Below are 18,770 nucleotides of genomic sequence, written 5' to 3'. Positions count from 1 at the left end.
TCAAAACATAATATTTGGAAAAAGAAAACATAATATTTATTTTTGCAGTGAAAGCTTGGGCCAGCTTAGAAACAGACACATTTATGCTATGCTATGCTAACTATTGTGCAACCGTATACACTGTACTTAAATACATAACGTATTTGGAGCTTACCCTTGTGTTTGCTATTTTATTATATATTTATTATGAAGTTGTGTTTTTAAGTTGCAGGAAATTACAGCAAATGTCTTTCTTCTATTGCAATTTTTCTGCCTACCGGATGGGGGACACAGCCCCCCTCTTGACCAGCCCCTAGTTGAGACTCAGCCCCTAGTTGAGACTCAACACCATCTTGTTTGAATCCTGGGGAAAGCCCTGGTACTGGGCAGGCCCTACAGTAGGTGTAGGTGTGTGTAGATGTGTGTAGCTGTGTGTAACCATAATTTTAACATGTTTCAGATGCAAACAGCTCATTTGTGTGGTCTCTCTCTCTTGTGTTTTCAGGTGGTGTCCACAGCTCATTCGTGTGGTCTCTCTCTCTCTTGTGTTTTCAGGTGGTGTCCACAGCTCATTCACGTGGTCTCTCTCTCTCTCTTGTGTTTTCAGGTGGTGTCCACAGCTCATTCGTGTGGTCTCTCTCTCTCTTGTGTTTTCAGGTGGTGTCCACAGCTCATTCACGTGGTCTCTCTCTCTCTTGTGTTTTCAGGTGGTGTCCACAGCTCATTCACGTGGTCTCTCTCTCTTGTGTTTTCACTTTCAGGTGGTGTCCACAGCTCATTCACGTGGTCTCTCTCTCTCTTGTGTTTTCAGGTGGTGTCCACAGCTCATTCACGTGGTCTCTCTCTCTCTTGTGTTTTCAGGTGGTGTCCACAGCTCATTCACGTGGTCTCTCTCTCTCTTGTGTTTTCAGGTGGTGTCCACAGCTCATTCACGTGATCTCTCTCTCTCTTGTGTTTTCAGGTGGTGTCCACAGCTCATTCACGTGGTATCTCTCTCTCTTGTGTTTTCAGGTGGTGTCCACAGCTCATTCACGTGGTCTCTCTCTCTCTCTTGTGTTTTCAGGTGGTGTCCACAGCTCATTCACGTGGTCTCTCTCTCTCTTGTGTTTTCAGGTGGTGTCCACAGCTCATTCACGTGATCTCTCTCTCTCTTGTGTTTTCAGGTGGTGTCCACAGCTCATTCGTGTGGTCTCTCTCTCTTGTGTTTTCAGGTGGTGACCAATGTGTTTTTTAGCAGGGAACTTTCCAGATTTGAACATGGCGGCATCACCGTGCTCATAATTGCCACGTGCACCGCGATTTCTTTGGCCTTCGACTGCCTGGGAATTGTTTTGGAACTGAATGTAAGTCAGACGTCCAACACGATTTGTTAATAAAATAAATAATAATAATAATAATAATAATAATAATAATAATAATAATAATAATAATAATAATAATAATAATAATAATAATAATAATAATAATAATAATAATAATAATAATAATAATAATAATGATAATACTAATAGTAATAATAATAATAATAACAATGATAATAATACAAATAATAATACAAATAATAATAACAATAATAATAATGATAATACTAATAATAATAATAATAATAATAATAATAATAATAATAATAATAATAATAATAATAATAATAATAATAATAATAATAATAATAATAATAATACTAATAATAAACTGTATTTGTATAGCACCTTTCATACAAGAATTGCAGCCCAAAGTGCTTCACAGCAGTAAAGACTTAGACATAAAATGAGCATAATTTGCATATGCATGCGTGTTCTTGTGTCTGTGTGCGTGTTCTTGTGTGTGTGTGTTTGTGTGTGTGTGTTCTTGTGTGTGCGTCGTGGGAGTTAAGACTCCCTTCCCCCCTCTATTTGATCTCCCTCACCCATCTTCCCTACCCCCATCCCTCATTCTTAACCCCAACAAACCCTCCCCCACCTTTTCCCAAAGTGTCATGACACCCCTATACATCATGTGTTCCTATGACCCCCACCCCTTCCAGTTTTGTACTGTAGGTATAAAGATGTTGAAGATCCGGTGGGGGGGCTCTCTCTTCTCGTCGTGTCTTAGCTAACCACCTCGTTGAGAGTCATCCAGCCTAACTCTGACTATTTTTGTATTGATACTTTGATTGAGTTAATAAATTGTATTAACCAGGTCTCTTTGGACTGAGTAAGTTATTCAGCTTCGGCTATATTTTCCACCACAGCGTGTTCTTTCTTGTGTGCGTGTGCATGTTCTTGTGTGTGTGTGCGTGTTCTTGTGTCTGTGTGTTTGTGTGTCTGTGCGTGCGTGCGTGTTCTTGTGTGTGTGTGCGTGTTCTTGTGTGCGTGTTCTTGTGTGTGTGGTCTGTGTGTGTGTGTTCTTGTGTTCTTATGTGTGTGCGTGTTCTTGTGTCTTTGTGTGTGTGTGTGTGTGTGTGTGTGTGTCTGTGTGTGCGTGTTCTTGTGTGTGCATGTGTTTGTTCTTGTGTGCGTACAGTATGTGTGTTGTGTGCGTGTGTGTGTGTTCTTATGTGTGTGCGTGTTCTTGTGTGTGCGTGTTCTTGTGTGCGTGTGTGTGTTCTTGTGTGTGTGCGTGTTCTTGTGTGTGTGTGTGTTCTTGTGTGTGTGTGTTTTTGTGTGTGTGTGTTCTTGTTGCTGTGTGTTCTTATTGGTGTGTGTGTTGTGTGTGTGTTCTTGTGTGTGTGTGCGTGTTCTTGTGTGCGTGTCTCCTTCCAATTGGCTACACCCAGCAGTTGGAACGAGATCCAAAAGAAAATGAACAAATTCCCTTTTAACAGGAATGTGTCTGTTCTGCTTCATGTACTGTATTACATACCTTGTAATGTTATGTGGTTGTTTGTTTCATGTGTGTTTTAATTATTTCCCTTACCTCTGTAATGTACGTATATATCATCTGTCTCTTCTATTTTTTTTTTTTTTTTTTTTTTTTTTTCTTTATCGCTTTATTGCTACTGCGCAGTCCAGTAGAGAGAGACAGAGGAGGAATGGGAGACAGAGTGGGGGGAAGACATTCGGCAAAAAACGACGGGTTCGGGAGTCGAACCCGGGTCGGCCGTGTCGCGGCTGAGCGCGCTATGTGGTTCGCCACTGGGGCGCCCCTCTCTTCTATTTTCTTATTATTTTCTTATTAATCTTTCTGTCCCCTGTTACCCTTCTAGAGGTCCTTTTGTCCTCTCACCAGGCTGTCATTGATCCTCATTCTCGAACGGACATACGTAACATTTACCAAGGAATTCCTTCGTAACTCGATTTACGTACTTATTCGGCATTCTCGAACGGCCTCATATTGTAAATTCTTTGGAGGATTTACGCACTCGAGTCGTAAATCGGACAGACCGGTGTGCGCCCGTGGTTTCAACAGCTTTCTCTGGGACAAGTCATTGGGGATTGCCGATACTACAGACATCCGTGGAATTAAATAATTATAATGATAATTGTAACTGAGGGGTACAATTCCCTGACTGTATTAATAAGTATGGTATCATTAAACCACTACCGTCTTATGTACATTACTACTGGCCATACAGTACACGAGTATATGATGAGAACACCTCCACAATGATACGGTTTCCACACAAATCTGGATTTAAGTATTTATTAGCAGCAAGAATACATAATATACTTTACTTTCAATGCACTTATAAGGCAAAGGAATGTGCGTAGGCAAATCAATAACGAATGTCCATTCTCATATTACGCAGGAGATAATAATACAACCTGAATATTAGGAATTATATCTATGGTACTCTGGGGAGGCAGCGGGAGATTCTGGTAGGGGGTTTACATTTACATTTACATTTAGTCATTTAGCTGACGCTTTTATCCAAAGCGACTTACAAGTTCTGTACGACAAGCCATCAGGAAGGGCACAACTCTATCAGCTGAGCAACAATGTTCATCAAAGTGTTGAGTGCTACAGTGTAGGTTAGTTTATTAGGACAAGTGCATGACAGTACGGTTAGTTAGGGTTAGATTTTTTTTTTTTTTTTTTTTTTTTTTTTTTAATTCAGATAATGGTTGAAGAAGTGCGTCTTTAGTCGACGGCGAAAGATTGGACGTGATTCGGCTGTCCTAACTGGGGTGGGTAGTTCATTCCACCATTGTGGGGCAAGGACTGAGAATAGGCGACTTCTCTTTGATGACCCTCCCGGAGCTTGGATAGGAGTAGGTCTGAGGCGGCCAGAAGATGCAGAGCGTAGGGGTCTTGAGGGTGTGTAGTTAGAGACCATTGACCGGAGGTAGGCGGGAGCGGTTCCCTTTGCCGCACGGTATGCTAGGTCGAGGGCCTTGAAGCGGATTCGTGCAGCAATGGGGAGCCAGTGCAGGTCCCTAAGAAGTGGGGTGACATGGGCCGACTTCGGTAGGTTTGAGATCAGGCGGGCCGCTGCGTTCTGAATGAGTTGAAGAGGCTTAGTGGCAGTGGCCGGGAGGCCAGCGAGCAGTGCATTGCAGTAGTCGAGGCGGGAGATGACTGTTGATTGGACGAGGAGTTGGGTGGCTTCTTTTGTCAGGAAGGGGCGTATCCTTCTGACGTTGCTCAGGAGGAATCGGCAGGTTCTGGTCGTCGCTGCGATGTGAGCAGAGAAGTTCAACTGGTCGTCGAGGACAACACCAAGGTTCTTGGCGGTCGGGGACGCAGTCACAGCTGCATTCTCGACTGTGATTGAAAGGTCGGTTAGGGGGGAGGATTTGGCCGGCAGGTGGAGCAATTCTGTTTTGCTTAGGTTCAGTTTGAGGTGGTTGGACGTCATCCAGGCTGAGATGTCGGACAGACAGGCCGAGATCCGCACAGAGACGTGGATATCTGAGGGAGGGAAGGAGAGGAAGAGTTGAGTATCGTCGGCATAACAATGGTAGGAGAAGCCATGAGACGTGATAATGTTACCCAGTGATTTAGTGTAGAGGGAGAAGAGAAGGGGTCCTAAAACCGAGCCCTGGGGGACACCCGTCCGCAGGGGGCGGGTGGCCGACAGGGTCCCTCTCCATGACACTTGGTAGGAGCGGTCATTGAGGTATGATGACAGCCATGTCAGCGCAGAGCCAGCCACTCCCATTCCTGCGAGGGCCGCAAGGAGGATCTGGTGGTTGACTGTGTCGAAGGCTGCAGATAGATCTAGGAGAATCAGGACAGAGGAGAGGCCTTTCGCTTTTGCTAAGTGAAGTGCCTCTGTGACCGCAATGAGGGCTGTCTCTGTGGAGTGACCAGTCCTGAAGCCTGACTGATTAGGGTCTAGGAGGTCATTCTGTAAGAGATAAGTAGTAAGTTGGTTGGATACAGCACGTTCAAGTGTTTTAGAAAGGAAGGAGAGAAGAGAGACAGGACGGTAGTTGCCTATGACAGTAGGGTTCAGGGTTGGTTTTTTTATGAGCGGCGTGACTCTGGCTTGTTTTAGGGAGGTGGGGACCACCCCCGAGTTGAGTGAGGAGTTGATGGTTGCAGTTAGGAATGGGAGGATGTCTGGTGCTATGGTCTGGAGGAGTGGGGAGGGTAGCTGGTCCAGCTGGCAAGTAGTCGGACGGTTTGACGTTACCAGTGTCAGGGTCTCTGCTTCTGTAATGGGAGAGAAAGATGACAGAGTGAAGGATGAGGTTCTCGATTCAGCATTTGGAATGGGTGGGGGTTGGGAGAAGGAGCTGCGGATGTTCTCCACTTTTTCCTCAAAGAAGATCGCAAAGTCTTCGGCAGAGAAAGATGAGGGAGGGGGGGGTGGGGGGGGAGTGAGGAGGGAGGACATGGTAGCATGCAGTTTGCGAAGATTCTTGGCAGAGGCCTCGATCCTATGGTGGAAGAAAGAAGCTTTGGCATTAGTGATGGTTTTGGAGAATGTTAACAAGAGGTTGTGATATGTGTCGATGTCAGCAGTGAGGCGTGACTTTCTATACTTCCTTTCAGCTGCTCTCAGGACCTGTCTTTGTTCTCTCACTGGATCTGTCAGCCATGGACTGGGTGGGGAACGGCGGGCAGGTTTCTCAACGAGGGGACAGAGCTTGTCGAAGGAGGTTGCCAGGGCTGAAAGGAGGGTGGAGGTTGCCATCTCTGTGGAGAGAGCAGAGAAGGTGTCACTCAAAGGTAGAGCGGATAGTATGTCAGAGGAGAGGGTGGAGGGGGATAGGGAGGGCAGGTTGCGTCTGAGTGAGACTGTTTGAGTTGGGGTGAAGACCTTTCGGTTAAGCATGAGAGTTAGTGAGAAGGATATGAAGGAATGGTCAGATACATGTAGGGGAGTTACCGTGGTGTTAATGATGCTGGAGTTACGGGAAAATATGAGATCCAAGGAGTTGCCTGCTTTGTGGGTGGGAGGCATGGCAGTGGGAGTCAGGTCAAACGATTGTAGGAGGGAGACTACTATGACTGACTGAGATGAGTCAGGCAGGTTGAAGTCGCCCAGTAGAAGGAGAGGGGTACCATCTTCCGGTAAGGAGCTAAGAAGCATGTCCAGCTCATCTGTGAAGTGATCGAGCGGACCTGGAGGGCGGTAGAGTGTAACAATGGTGAGATTGAAAGGATTAGAGACAGATACTGCATGATATTCGAGAGAGGAGAGTGACAGTTCTGGGAGTGGTGTTACGTTTGTAGCCCATGAAGGAGATGTCATGAGGGCAGTGCCTCCACCCCGTCTGGAAGGTCGAGGTGTGTGAGTGAAGTTATAGTTTGTAGATAATGCTGCAGGTGTTGATGAGTTATTGGGGGTTATCCAGGTCTCAGTTAGAGCCAGGAGCTGCAGATTTAGACTATGGGCGTAGGCAGTAATGAAGTCAGCTTTCTTGACTGCTGATTGACAATTCCATAAGCCTCCCCGTACTGTGACAGGTGTATTAGTGGCTGTAGGAGGGTAGGAGAGATTAGCCGGGTTACTAGCAAACTGTCGTGGATGGGTAGAGTCAGTTCTGGAGGAGCAGATTGTGGATATAGGTATGAGACACATTGTATTGTCGAGAGTGGCAGGGAGGAAGTAGAGAAATAGCAGTGTGGGAGGGAAATATAGGATTATGGTGTACTTAGCACTGGGTGGATCGGTGGATCTCTCGGCGGTGAACTCCAGGATAACTCCTCCTCTTTGTCCCTCTTCGTTTCTCGACGCTTCGCTGACGCTACACCAGCAAGCCTTTAAATCACTATCACTAATTAGTGCTGTCTTAACACCTGGCCCTTAATGGGGGCACTTAACAAAACAAAATGGCCGTTTTAAACACGCCCCTTTAATCAAGTCAGCTGGTTCCTCACTTTTAAGATTCACTAATAAACTTAAAATGGCTTACCCTAGTTTTCAGTATAAAGCAATGTTTCTCAGTGAGAGTGTCCTGTCCTTCCTTAACAGAGCCCAGTACAGAGTGACTTCAACACAGTGTGGACCTCTGCTTTTAAACAGGGCAGGCTCTTAATGGCTCACTCAGCAAATCAGATGCTACTAGTAAACAGGAAACAGTCCCTTAATGGGGGCACTTAACTAAACAAAATGGCCGTTTTAAACACGCCCCTTTAATCAAGTCAGCTGGTTCCTCACTTTTAAGATTCACTAATAAACTTAAAATGGCTTACCCTAGTTTTCAGTATAAAGCAATGTTTCTCAGTGAGAGTGTCCTGTCCTTCCTTAACAGAGCCCAGTACAGAGTGACTTCAACACAGTGTGGACCTCTGCTTTTAAACAGGGCAGGCTCTTAATGGCTCACTCAGCAAATCAGATGCTACTAGTAAACAGGAAACAGTCCCTTAATGGGGGCACTTAACTAAACAAAATGGCCGTTTTAAACACGCCCCTTTAATCAAGTCAGCGGGTTCCCACCGGTTGTAAGCCAGCAGGGGGAGGAAATGTTCGAATGCAAAGTCTGGATCAGCGGGGACTCAATAAGCTCCTGCTATGGGAGGCGGTATATTACTCCCTGATCGGCAGACGAAAGCAGCAGCTGTAATCCCAGTATGCGTGCAGCACAGGTGAAAGCCGGCCAGCCTCTCCAATAGAGACGGGCTCGAGTGATGTTCCTCACGGGTAAATCCCACAGTAGTGGGTGTAGATGATTCTTCTCCACTCCAACAGCCTGGTCCAAAGCAATAATAATAATAATCCAGCCGGAAAGGGGCTCTGCATTCACCGGTGTAGATTCTCCGGTGCGCGGTACTTCACATTAGCTAGGTTGAACTTGATGTTATTCCACTAAGCTCTGACACTTTACTATCCTATTCGCACGCGGCTATAAGTGCTCTATTTAGACGCACGGTTGCTCACTTCACTTGGTCGTTGACTCGTGAGGAAGGCTTTACTAGTAAGGAGCGAATGATACGTTGAACAAACGTATTAGGATAAGACAAGACTCTATTTTGGGGCAAAAACGGGCCCACTTCACCGCACGTCGTATCGTGGGTGAGGCTTTACTTGGGTAACTCGAACTACTTCTGTATTCACCTGCGCCATATTTATATGTTAGGCGAATAAACTAGTACCAGCCTTATTCCTGTCTCGTAGTCTTGGGCAGAACCGGGCATGTTGAGACAAGCCTTGACGGTGGCTTTGAACTCGACTCTGGGGGTATGGCAATGGCGCTGGTGGAACGCTATCCAATAAGAGAACAAAATATTATGGTCTGTACTAGGTTAAAGGGATATTCCGTGTATATGTACAAAGAATACACAAGGGATATCAAACGATATACAAATATTATGCAATATATATCAATCAATAAATACATATATTCGGTTTAATCTGACCCTTTGTAACAATAATTAATACGACAATATTTGTATCATTAATAATTACATTTTGCATTTATAGTCCTGACTCAATGAGGCATTGTGAGAATTCGACACACACACTGCAAACTAAATAAATAAGAACTAATGTGTGTAATGTACTTGTGCTGTATAATAACAATACATTTGAATCTAATCCCATTTTGAGATCAGTCGCAAATCGCTTCCGCGCTACCTGTTGAATTCATCAGCATGCTGCAGGGCAATGCCGAACCTCTGCTGTTTTGCACACGCCTCATTCGCCTTATAAGGAGCTGGCGGGCGTGTCTGTATGCAAATTTAATCAACGAGAATGCGCATTTGAGTTTAAGAATGAGTGACGTATTTCATTCGTGGGAACCCAGCTACGAAGATTTAGGCCACATACGTAGACCGTTTCACCGTCTTATTGTCTTGGTAACTCCTGTCGTCTTAGTAACTCTTACTGTCTTGGTAACTCTTACTATCTTAGTAACTCTTACTGTCTTGGTAACTCTTGCTGTCTTAGTAACTCTTATTGTCTTGGTAACTCTTACTATCTTATTAACTCTTACTGTCTTGGTAACTCTTGCAGTCTTGGTAACTCTTGCTGTCTTAGTAACTCTTACTGTCTTGGTAACTCTTACTGTCTTAATAACTCTTACTGTCTTGGTAACTGCTGTCGTCTTAGTAACTCTTTCTGTCTTGGTAACTCTTGCCTGTCTTAGTAACTCTTACTGTATTGGTAACTCTTTCTTGTCTTGGTAACTCATGCTGTCTTGGCAACTCTTACTGTCTTGGTAACTCTTACTGTCTTGGTAACTCTTACTGTCTTGGTAACTCTTTCTGTCTTGGTAACTCTTACTGTCTTCGTAACTCTTGCCTGTCTTAGTAACTATTTTTGTCTTGGTAACTCTTGCCTGTCTTGGTAACTCTTACTGTCTTGGTAACTCTTACTGTCTTGGTAACTCTTACTGTCTTAGTAACTCTTACTGTCTTGGTAACTCTAACTGTCTTGATAACTCTTACTGTCTTGGTAACTCTTACTGTCTTGGTAACTCCTGTCGTCTTAGTAACTCTTTCTGTCTTGGTAACTCTTGCCTGTCTTAGTAACTCTTACTGTATTGGTAACTCTTTCTTGTCTTGGTAACTCATGCTGTCTTGGTAACTCTTACTGTCTTGGTAACTCTAACTGTCTTGGTAACTCTTACTGTCTTGGTAACTCTTACTGTCTTGGTAACTCTTTCCTGTCTTGGTAACTCTTACTGTCTTGGTAACTCTTACTGTCTTGGTAACTCTTTCCTGTCTTGGAAACTCTTGCTGTCTTGGTAACTCTTGCTGTCTTGGTAACTCTTACTGTCTTGGTAACTCTTTCCTGTCTTGGTAACTCTTGCTGTCTTGGTAACTCTTACTGTCTTGGTAACTCTTGCAGTCTTGGTAACTCTTACTGTCTTAGTAACTCTTACTGTCTTGGTAACTCTTTCCTGTCTTGGTAACTCTTACTGTCTTGGTAACTCTTACTGTCTTGGTAACTCTTGCTGTCTTGGTAACTCTTGCTGTCTTGGTAACTCTTACTGTCTTGGTAACTCTTTCCTGTCTTGGTAACTCCTGCTGTCTTGGTAACTCTTGCTGTCTTACTAACTCTTACTGTCTTGGTAACTCATGCTGTCTTGGTAACTCTTTCCTGTCTTGGTAACTCTTGCTGTCTTGGTAACTCGTACTGTCTTAGTAACTCTTACTGTCTTGGTAACTCTTACTGTCTTAGTAACTCGTACTGTCTTGGTAACTCTTACTGTCTTGGTAACTCTTACTATCTTGGTAACTCTTACTGTCTTAGTAACTCTTACTGTCTTGGTAACTCTAACTGTCTTGATAACTCTTACTGTCTTGGTAACTCTTATTGTCTTGGTAACTCCTGTCGTCTTAGTAACTCTTTCTGTCTTGGTAACTCTTGCCTGTCTTAGTAACTCTTACTGTATTGGTAACTCTTTCTTGTCTTGGTAACTCATGCTGTCTTGGTAACTCTTACTGTCTTGGTAACTCTAACTGTCTTGGTAACTCTTACTGTCTTGGTAACTCTTACTGTCTCGGTAACTCTTTCCTGTCTTGGTAACTCTTACTGTCTTGGTAACTCTTAGTGTCTTGGTAACTCTTTCATGTCTTGGTAACTCTTGCTGTCTTGTTAACTCTTGCTGACTTGGTAACTCTTACTGTCTTGGTAACTCTTTCCTGTCTTGGTAACTCTTGCTGTCTTGGTAACTCTTACTGTCTTGGTAACTCTTGCAGTCTTGGTAACTCTTACTGTCTTAGTAACTCTTACTGTCTTGGTAACTCTTTCCTGTCTTGGTAACTCTTACTGTCTTGGTAACTCTTACTGTCTTGGTAACTCTTGCTGTCCTGGTAACTCTTGCTGTCTTGGTAACTCTTGCTGTCTTGGTAACTCTTACTGTCTTGGTAACTCTTTCCTGTCTTGGTAACTCCTGCTGTCTTGGTAACTCTTGCTGTCTTGGTAACTCTTACTGTCTTGGTAACTCATGCTGTCTTGGTAACTCTTTCCTGTCTTGGTAACTCTTGCTGTCTTGGTAACTCTTACTGTCTTGGTAACTCATGCTGTCTTGGTAACTCTTTCCTGTCTTGGTAACTCTTGCTGTCTTGGTAACTCGTACTGTCTTAGTAACTCTTACTGTCTTGGTAACTCTTACTGTCTTAGTAACTCGTACTGTCTTGGTAACTCTTACTGTCTTAGTAACTCTTACTGTCTTGGTAACTCTTACTGTCTTAGTAACTCTTACTGTCTTGGTAACTTATGTCGTCTTAGTAACTCTTGCTGTCCTGGTAACTCTTGCTGTCTTGGTAACTCTTACTGTCTTGGTAACTCTAACTGTCTTGATAACTCTTACTGTCTTGGTAACTCTTTCCTGTCTTGGTAACTCTTGCTGTCTTGGTAACTCTTGCTGTCTTGGTAACTCTTACTGTCTTGGTAACTCATGCTGTCTTGGTAACTCTTTCCTGTCTTGGTAACTCTTACTGTCTTGGTAACTCTTACTGTCTTAGTAACTCTTACTGTCTTGGTAACTCTTACTGTCTTGGTAACTCTTTCCTGTCTTGGTAACTCTTGCTGTCTTGGTAACTCTTACTGTCTTGGTAACTCTTGCAGTCTTGGTAACTCTTACTGTCTTAGTAACTCTTACTGTCTTGGTAACTCTTTCCTGTCTTGGTAACTCTTACTGTCTTGGTAACTCTTACTGTCTTGGTAACTCTTGCTGTCTTGGTAACTCTTGCTGTCTTGGTAACTCTTGCTGTCTTGGTAACTCTTACTGTCTTGGTAACTCTTTCCTGTCTTGGTAACTCCTGCTGTCTTGGTAACTCTTGCTGTCTTGGTAACTCTTACTGTCTTGGTAACTCATGCTGTCTTGGTAACTCTTTCCTGTCTTGGTAACTCTTTCCTGTCTTGGTAACTCGTACTGTCTTAGTAACTCTTGCTGTCTTAGTAACTCTTACTGTCTTAGTAACTCGTACTGTCTTGGTAACTCTTACTGTCTTAGTAACTCTTACTGTCTTGGTAAATCTTACTGTCTTAGTAACTCTTACTGTCTTGGTAACTCCTGTCGTCTTAGTAACTCTTGCTGTCTTGTTAACTCTTGCTGTCTTGGTAACTTACTGTCTTAGTAACTCTTACTGTCTTGGTAACTCTTACTGTATTGGTAACTCTTGCTGTCTTGGTAACTCTTGCTGTCTTAGTAACTCTTACTGTCTTGGTAACTCTTACTGTCTTAGTAACTCGTACTGTCTTGGTAACTCTTACTGTCTTAGTAACTCTTACTGTCTTGGTAACTCTTACTGTCTTAGTAACTCTTACTGTCTTGGTAACTTCTGTCGTCTTAGTAACTCTTGCTGTCCTGGTAACTCTTGCTGTCTTGGTAACTCTTACTGTCTTGGTAACTCTAACTGTCTTGGTAACTCTTACTGTCTTAGTAACTCTTGCTGTCTTGATAACTCTTACTGTCTTGGTAACTCTTTCCTGTCTTGGTAACTCTTGCTGTCTTGGTAACTCTTGCTGTCTTGGTAACTCTTACTGTCTTGGTAACTCATGCTGTCTTGGTAACTCTTTCCTGTCTTGGTAACTCTTACTGTCTTGGTAACTCTTACTGTCTTAGTAACTCTTACTGTCTTGGTAACTCTTACTGTCTTAGTAACTCTTACTGTCTTGGTAACTCTTACTGTCTTGGTAACTCTTTCCTGTCTTGGTAACTCTTGCTGTCTTGGTAACTCTTACTGTCTTGGTAACTCTTACTGTCTTGGTAACTCTTACTGTCTCGGTAACTCTTTCCTGTCTTGGTAACTCTTACTGTCTTGGTAACTCTTAGTGTCTTGGTAACTCTTTCATGTCTTGGTAACTCTTGCTGTCTTGTTAACTCTTGCTGACTTGGTAACTCTTACTGTCTTGGTAACTCTTTCCTGTCTTGGTAACTCTTGCTGTCTTGGTAACTCTTACTGTCTTGGTAACTCTTGCAGTCTTGGTAACTCTTACTGTCTTAGTAACTCTTACTGTCTTGGTAACTCTTTCCTGTCTTGGTAACTCTTACTGTCTTGGTAACTCTTACTGTCTTGGTAACTCTTGCTGTCCTGGTAACTCTTGCTGTCTTGGTAACTCTTGCTGTCTTGGTAACTCTTACTGTCTTGGTAACTCTTTCCTGTCTTGGTAACTCCTGCTGTCTTGGTAACTCTTGCTGTCTTGGTAACTCTTACTGTCTTGGTAACTCATGCTGTCTTGGTAACTCTTTCCTGTCTTGGTAACTCTTGCTGTCTTGGTAACTCTTACTGTCTTGGTAACTCATGCTGTCTTGGTAACTCTTTCCTGTCTTGGTAACTCTTGCTGTCTTGGTAACTCGTACTGTCTTAGTAACTCTTACTGTCTTGGTAACTCTTACTGTCTTAGTAACTCGTACTGTCTTGGTAACTCTTACTGTCTTAGTAACTCTTACTGTCTTGGTAACTCTTACTGTCTTAGTAACTCTTACTGTCTTGGTAACTTATGTCGTCTTAGTAACTCTTGCTGTCCTGGTAACTCTTGCTGTCTTGGTAACTCTTACTGTCTTGGTAACTCTAACTGTCTTGATAACTCTTACTGTCTTGGTAACTCTTTCCTGTCTTGGTAACTCTTGCTGTCTTGGTAACTCTTGCTGTCTTGGTAACTCTTACTGTCTTGGTAACTCATGCTGTCTTGGTAACTCTTTCCTGTCTTGGTAACTCTTACTGTCTTGGTAACTCTTACTGTCTTAGTAACTCTTACTGTCTTGGTAACTCTTACTGTCTTAGTAACTCTTACTGTCTTGGTAACTCTTACTGTCTTGGTAACTCTTTCCTGTCTTGGTAACTCTTGCTGTCTTGGTAACTCTTACTGTCTTGGTAACTCTTGCAGTCTTGGTAACTCTTACTGTCTTAGTAACTCTTACTGTCTTGGTAACTCTTTCCTGTCTTGGTAACTCTTACTGTCTTGGTAACTCTTACTGTCTTGGTAACTCTTGCTGTCTTGGTAACTCTTGCTGTCTTGGTAACTCTTGCTGTCTTGGTAACTCTTACTGTCTTGGTAACTCTTTCCTGTCTTGGTAACTCCTGCTGTCTTGGTAACTCTTGCTGTCTTGGTAACTCTTACTGTCTTGGTAACTCATGCTGTCTTGGTAACTCTTTCCTGTCTTGGTAACTCTTTCCTGTCTTGGTAACTCGTACTGTCTTAGTAACTCTTGCTGTCTTAGTAACTCTTACTGTCTTAGTAACTCGTACTGTCTTGGTAACTCTTACTGTCTTAGTAACTCTTACTGTCTTGGTAAATCTTACTGTCTTAGTAACTCTTACTGTCTTGGTAACTCCTGTCGTCTTAGTAACTCTTGCTGTCTTGTTAACTCTTGCTGTCTTGGTAACTTACTGTCTTAGTAACTCTTACTGTCTTGGTAACTCTTACTGTATTGGTAACTCTTGCTGTCTTGGTAACTCTTGCTGTCTTAGTAACTCTTACTGTCTTGGTAACTCTTACTGTCTTAGTAACTCGTACTGTCTTGGTAACTCTTACTGTCTTAGTAACTCTTACTGTCTTGGTAACTCTTACTGTCTTAGTAACTCTTACTGTCTTGGTAACTTCTGTCGTCTTAGTAACTCTTGCTGTCCTGGTAACTCTTGCTGTCTTGGTAACTCTTACTGTCTTGGTAACTCTAACTGTCTTGGTAACTCTTACTGTCTTAGTAACTCTTGCTGTCTTGATAACTCTTACTGTCTTGGTAACTCTTTCCTGTCTTGGTAACTCTTGCTGTCTTGGTAACTCTTGCTGTCTTGGTAACTCTTACTGTCTTGGTAACTCATGCTGTCTTGGTAACTCTTTCCTGTCTTGGTAACTCTTACTGTCTTGGTAACTCTTACTGTCTTAGTAACTCTTACTGTCTTGGTAACTCTTACTGTCTTAGTAACTCTTACTGTCTTGGTAACTCTTACTGTCTTGGTAACTCTTTCCTGTCTTGGTAACTCTTGCTGTCTTGGTAACTCTTACTGTCTTGGTAACTCTTGCAGTCTTGGTAACTCTTACTGTCTTAGTAACTCTTACTGTCTTGGTAACTCTTTCCTGTCTTGGTAACTCTTACTGTCTTGGTAACTCTTACTGTCTTGGTAACTCTTGCTGTCTTGGTAACTCTTGCTGTCTTGGTAACTCTTGCTGTCTTGGTAACTCTTACTGTCTTGGTAACTCTTTCCTGTCTTGGTAACTCCTGCTGTCTTGGTAACTCTTGCTGTCTTGGTAACTCTTACTGTCTTGGTAACTCATGCTGTCTTGGTAACTCTTTCCTGTCTTGGTAACTCTTTCCTGTCTTGGTAACTCGTACTGTCTTAGTAACTCTTGCTGTCTTAGTAACTCTTACTGTCTTAGTAACTCGTACTGTCTTGGTAACTCTTACTGTCTTAGTAACTCTTACTGTCTTGGTAAATCTTACTGTCTTAGTAACTCTTACTGTCTTGGTAACTCCTGTCGTCTTAGTAACTCTTGCTGTCTTGTTAACTCTTGCTGTCTTGGTAACTCTTACTGTCTTAGTAACTCTTACTGTCTTGGTAACTCTTACTGTATTGGTAACTCTTGCTGTCTTGGTAACTCTTGCTGTCTTGGTAACTCTTACTGTCTTAGTAACTCTTACTGTCTTGGTAACTCTTACTGTCTTGGTAACTCTAACTATCTTGGTAACTCTTGCTGTCTTGGTAACTCTTGCTGTCTTGGTAACTCTTGCTGTCTTGGTAACTCTTGCTGTCTTGGTAACTCTTACTGTCTTAGTAACTCTTACTGTCTTGGTAACTCTTACTGTCTTGGTAACTCTAACTATCTTGGTAACTCTTGCTGTCTTGGTAACTCTTGCTGTCTTGGTAACTCTTGGTAAACCAGGGCGTCCTGTGTGCGACCCCCCTGATCTTCATCATGCCGTCGGCGTGCTATATCAAGCTCTCCCCGAGGCGCTGGTACCAGGGCCAGAACCTCCTCTGCTCCGTCCTCATCGTGGTTGGCGTATTCGTCATGGTAACCGGTCTGGCCATGACTATCATGTACCCCCAGGACTGTTCTCACGGTGCAGACATGTCCTACTGTCCAGATGACAACGTCTTCAGCACTATGGCCCCCGTGTGAAGCCCACTTCCGGCTGCCAAGCTGTGGTTGTCCTGGGCAGCTCCATGGGTAGAGCATGGCATCGGTACTGACAGATTCATGGGCTTTTATTCCTGCAAGGGTAGAGGTTTTTGTTTTTACACTGGCAACCCCATATTAAAGGTGCTATAGATAACATTCAGCCACTAGATTACACTAGAGCGCCAGCATATCATTTATCCAATCAGGGGGGATGCATGCAGGCAACATGTAAACAACATTAATTTAGGACCTGCTAGTTTTTTATTCATTAATTAATGAATTCATTCATTTATTACGCACCTTTCTTAAAGCTCTGTGGATGTATTTATTTTTAATTTGTATGATTACGCTTCATAAAATGTTTATCTATAGCACCTTTAAGTTAATTATATAAGGTACTGTGACTCTTATATTTGATATATAAGGTATTAGAAATGTGTGTTTACATTGCTCTTATGTATAGACCTGTTCGCTGTATACAAACATACCATGTTCGAGCCAATCAGCAATACCAACTGAGTCACGTGACTAAGTTGCCCCCTCCCTGCACGAGCTGCTGCGCTAAAAAAGTATGACGGGGCTCTATGAAGAAACCAGGGTACTCCCCTGACTAAAAGTAGTTTAGAACTAAAACGGCTGGATGTAATTTTGCAAAATCAGCATGGCTATGAGTGTGAGTCTTTCACATTTTACATTATAGCTTTGGCATGGATTGATTGCTTAGATCACTAGCATGGCTAACAAATGCAAATATATTGTAGTCTGCCCCGTTGTTCTGACCAGGATTACGTTCCTTTTGCCCCCTTGATGCACACGTACACTGAGTCTGAATTATACAGCCAACAGGTCTATAAGGTAGGCCTGTAGGGTAAACATAATGTTCCATAAGGAGACTCAAGCTGCTGACAGAAGAATCATAGGAAGAATTGTTTTGTTTTTGTTTTTATTATTATTTACTGTGTTATTATTTACTGTGTTATTATTTACTGTCTTATTATTCACTGTACAGAAGACACCTTTTCACAACAGGAATCAAACATCATTGCAGTCATTTTAGTTTTATCATGGGATTCTGTCAAGGGTCATTCTATAACTTGAGGACTTTAGTTTTAGTTTAGTTTTGTATAAAATCACATCATACAAAATCATAACAATAAGACAACAAGACGAGGCAAAGAGCAAGGATAACAAATCAACTAAAACACGTACAACTTCATTGACAAAGGTTGGAGATCAAGGTTTTAAACTCTGCAACAGAGGGGAGGATCTCAAGCTTTAAGGACTGTTGGGAGTTAATTTCATAAGCTAGAGGCATCATAGCAAAATGCAGATTTTGCAATACTACCTGCATTTCAGATACTGTACATGAAAAATATTACTAAACCGAACATTTTGCTACTGCTGAGCTACCGCTTCTATGTTTCTAATTATTTTCTTTCTTTTGTCTTTTAAGATGTTGGTTACCTGTGCTTTTTATATGCAAAGGTAACTTGTTCCAGTTCACAGCTCCACTAAGGAACTCACAGTTAGGAGACATTGCACTAGCGTGTCCACCAATACAAAATGTACACACTGGACACATACTAATAATAATAATAATAATAATAATAATAATAATAATAATAATAATAATAATAATAATAATAATAATAATAATAATAATAATAATAATAATAATAATAATAATAATAATACATTTTATTTATATAGCACACTTTAAACTAAATGAGATCTCAAGGTGCTTACTTTGGATACAATGATTACAACACTATAAACTCCCCAAGTACCTCAGTCTAATCATCAGTGTTTTTATCAGGAGCGGACGCGTTTGATATTTTGAAAACTACTAATATTTTATCTTGGGCTGCGTTCACACTGCAAGCCTTATTGCTCAATTCTGATTTATTGCTTAGATCAGATTTTTTGTTTTGTTTGGCTGTCCACATATATATTTTTTTTTTATGTGGCCAGGATCAGATTCCAGTGTGAAATGAACTTACCCGCATGCGCAAACAAACAATAAAGAAGATGGACGTCAAATAAATTGTGACAAATGTCAATCTAGAGTGACGTAAAAGTCGCATGAAAGTCACATGACTGTTCAGACTGAGGTCGCATTGCAAAAAATCAGACCTGTATCTGATTCAGGCCCACATATGAAAGTGGCCCAAATCAGAATTGAAAAGATCAGATTCCATGTGATTTGTGCTCTTCACACTGTTCTGATCTGAGTCACATTATGAGCAAATAAATGGACTGTTTTTATCAGGCGCCGACTGTATAACAAAATACTTTGTTTTATTTTGTTATCTAGACTGTAATCTGTATCCAGCAGAGACTATTTATTCACTCCAAGTATCTGTGCTGACTAGGGTGACCAGATGCAAAAAGTCCAAAAGCAGGA

General features: G+C 42.2%; 1 protein-coding gene across 1 annotated transcript in view; it reads left to right on the top strand.

Annotated features, from left to right (window-relative positions):
- The window catches only part of slc38a11 (solute carrier family 38 member 11), a gene marked incomplete at both ends in the record, with an annotated part of 124,163 nt that extends 107,797 nt beyond the window's left edge, over nt 1–16,366 (top strand). The window contains 2 exons of the mRNA XM_084311426.1: nt 1,191–1,322; nt 16,127–16,366. Of these exons, the coding sequence (XP_084167552.1) occupies nt 1,191–1,322; nt 16,127–16,366 (372 nt within the window). The remainder of the gene's footprint in view (nt 1–1,190; nt 1,323–16,126) is intronic.
- Between the last annotated feature and the right edge of the window lie 2,404 nt (nt 16,367–18,770).

This window comes from Notolepis coatsorum, assembly GCF_963971535.1.
Source record: "Notolepis coatsorum genome assembly, chromosome: 3".
NCBI lineage: Eukaryota > Metazoa > Chordata > Actinopteri > Aulopiformes > Paralepididae > Notolepis > Notolepis coatsorum.
The sequence above is the reverse complement of the archived record's forward strand: the minus strand, read 5'-3'. Positions and strand labels throughout refer to the sequence as shown.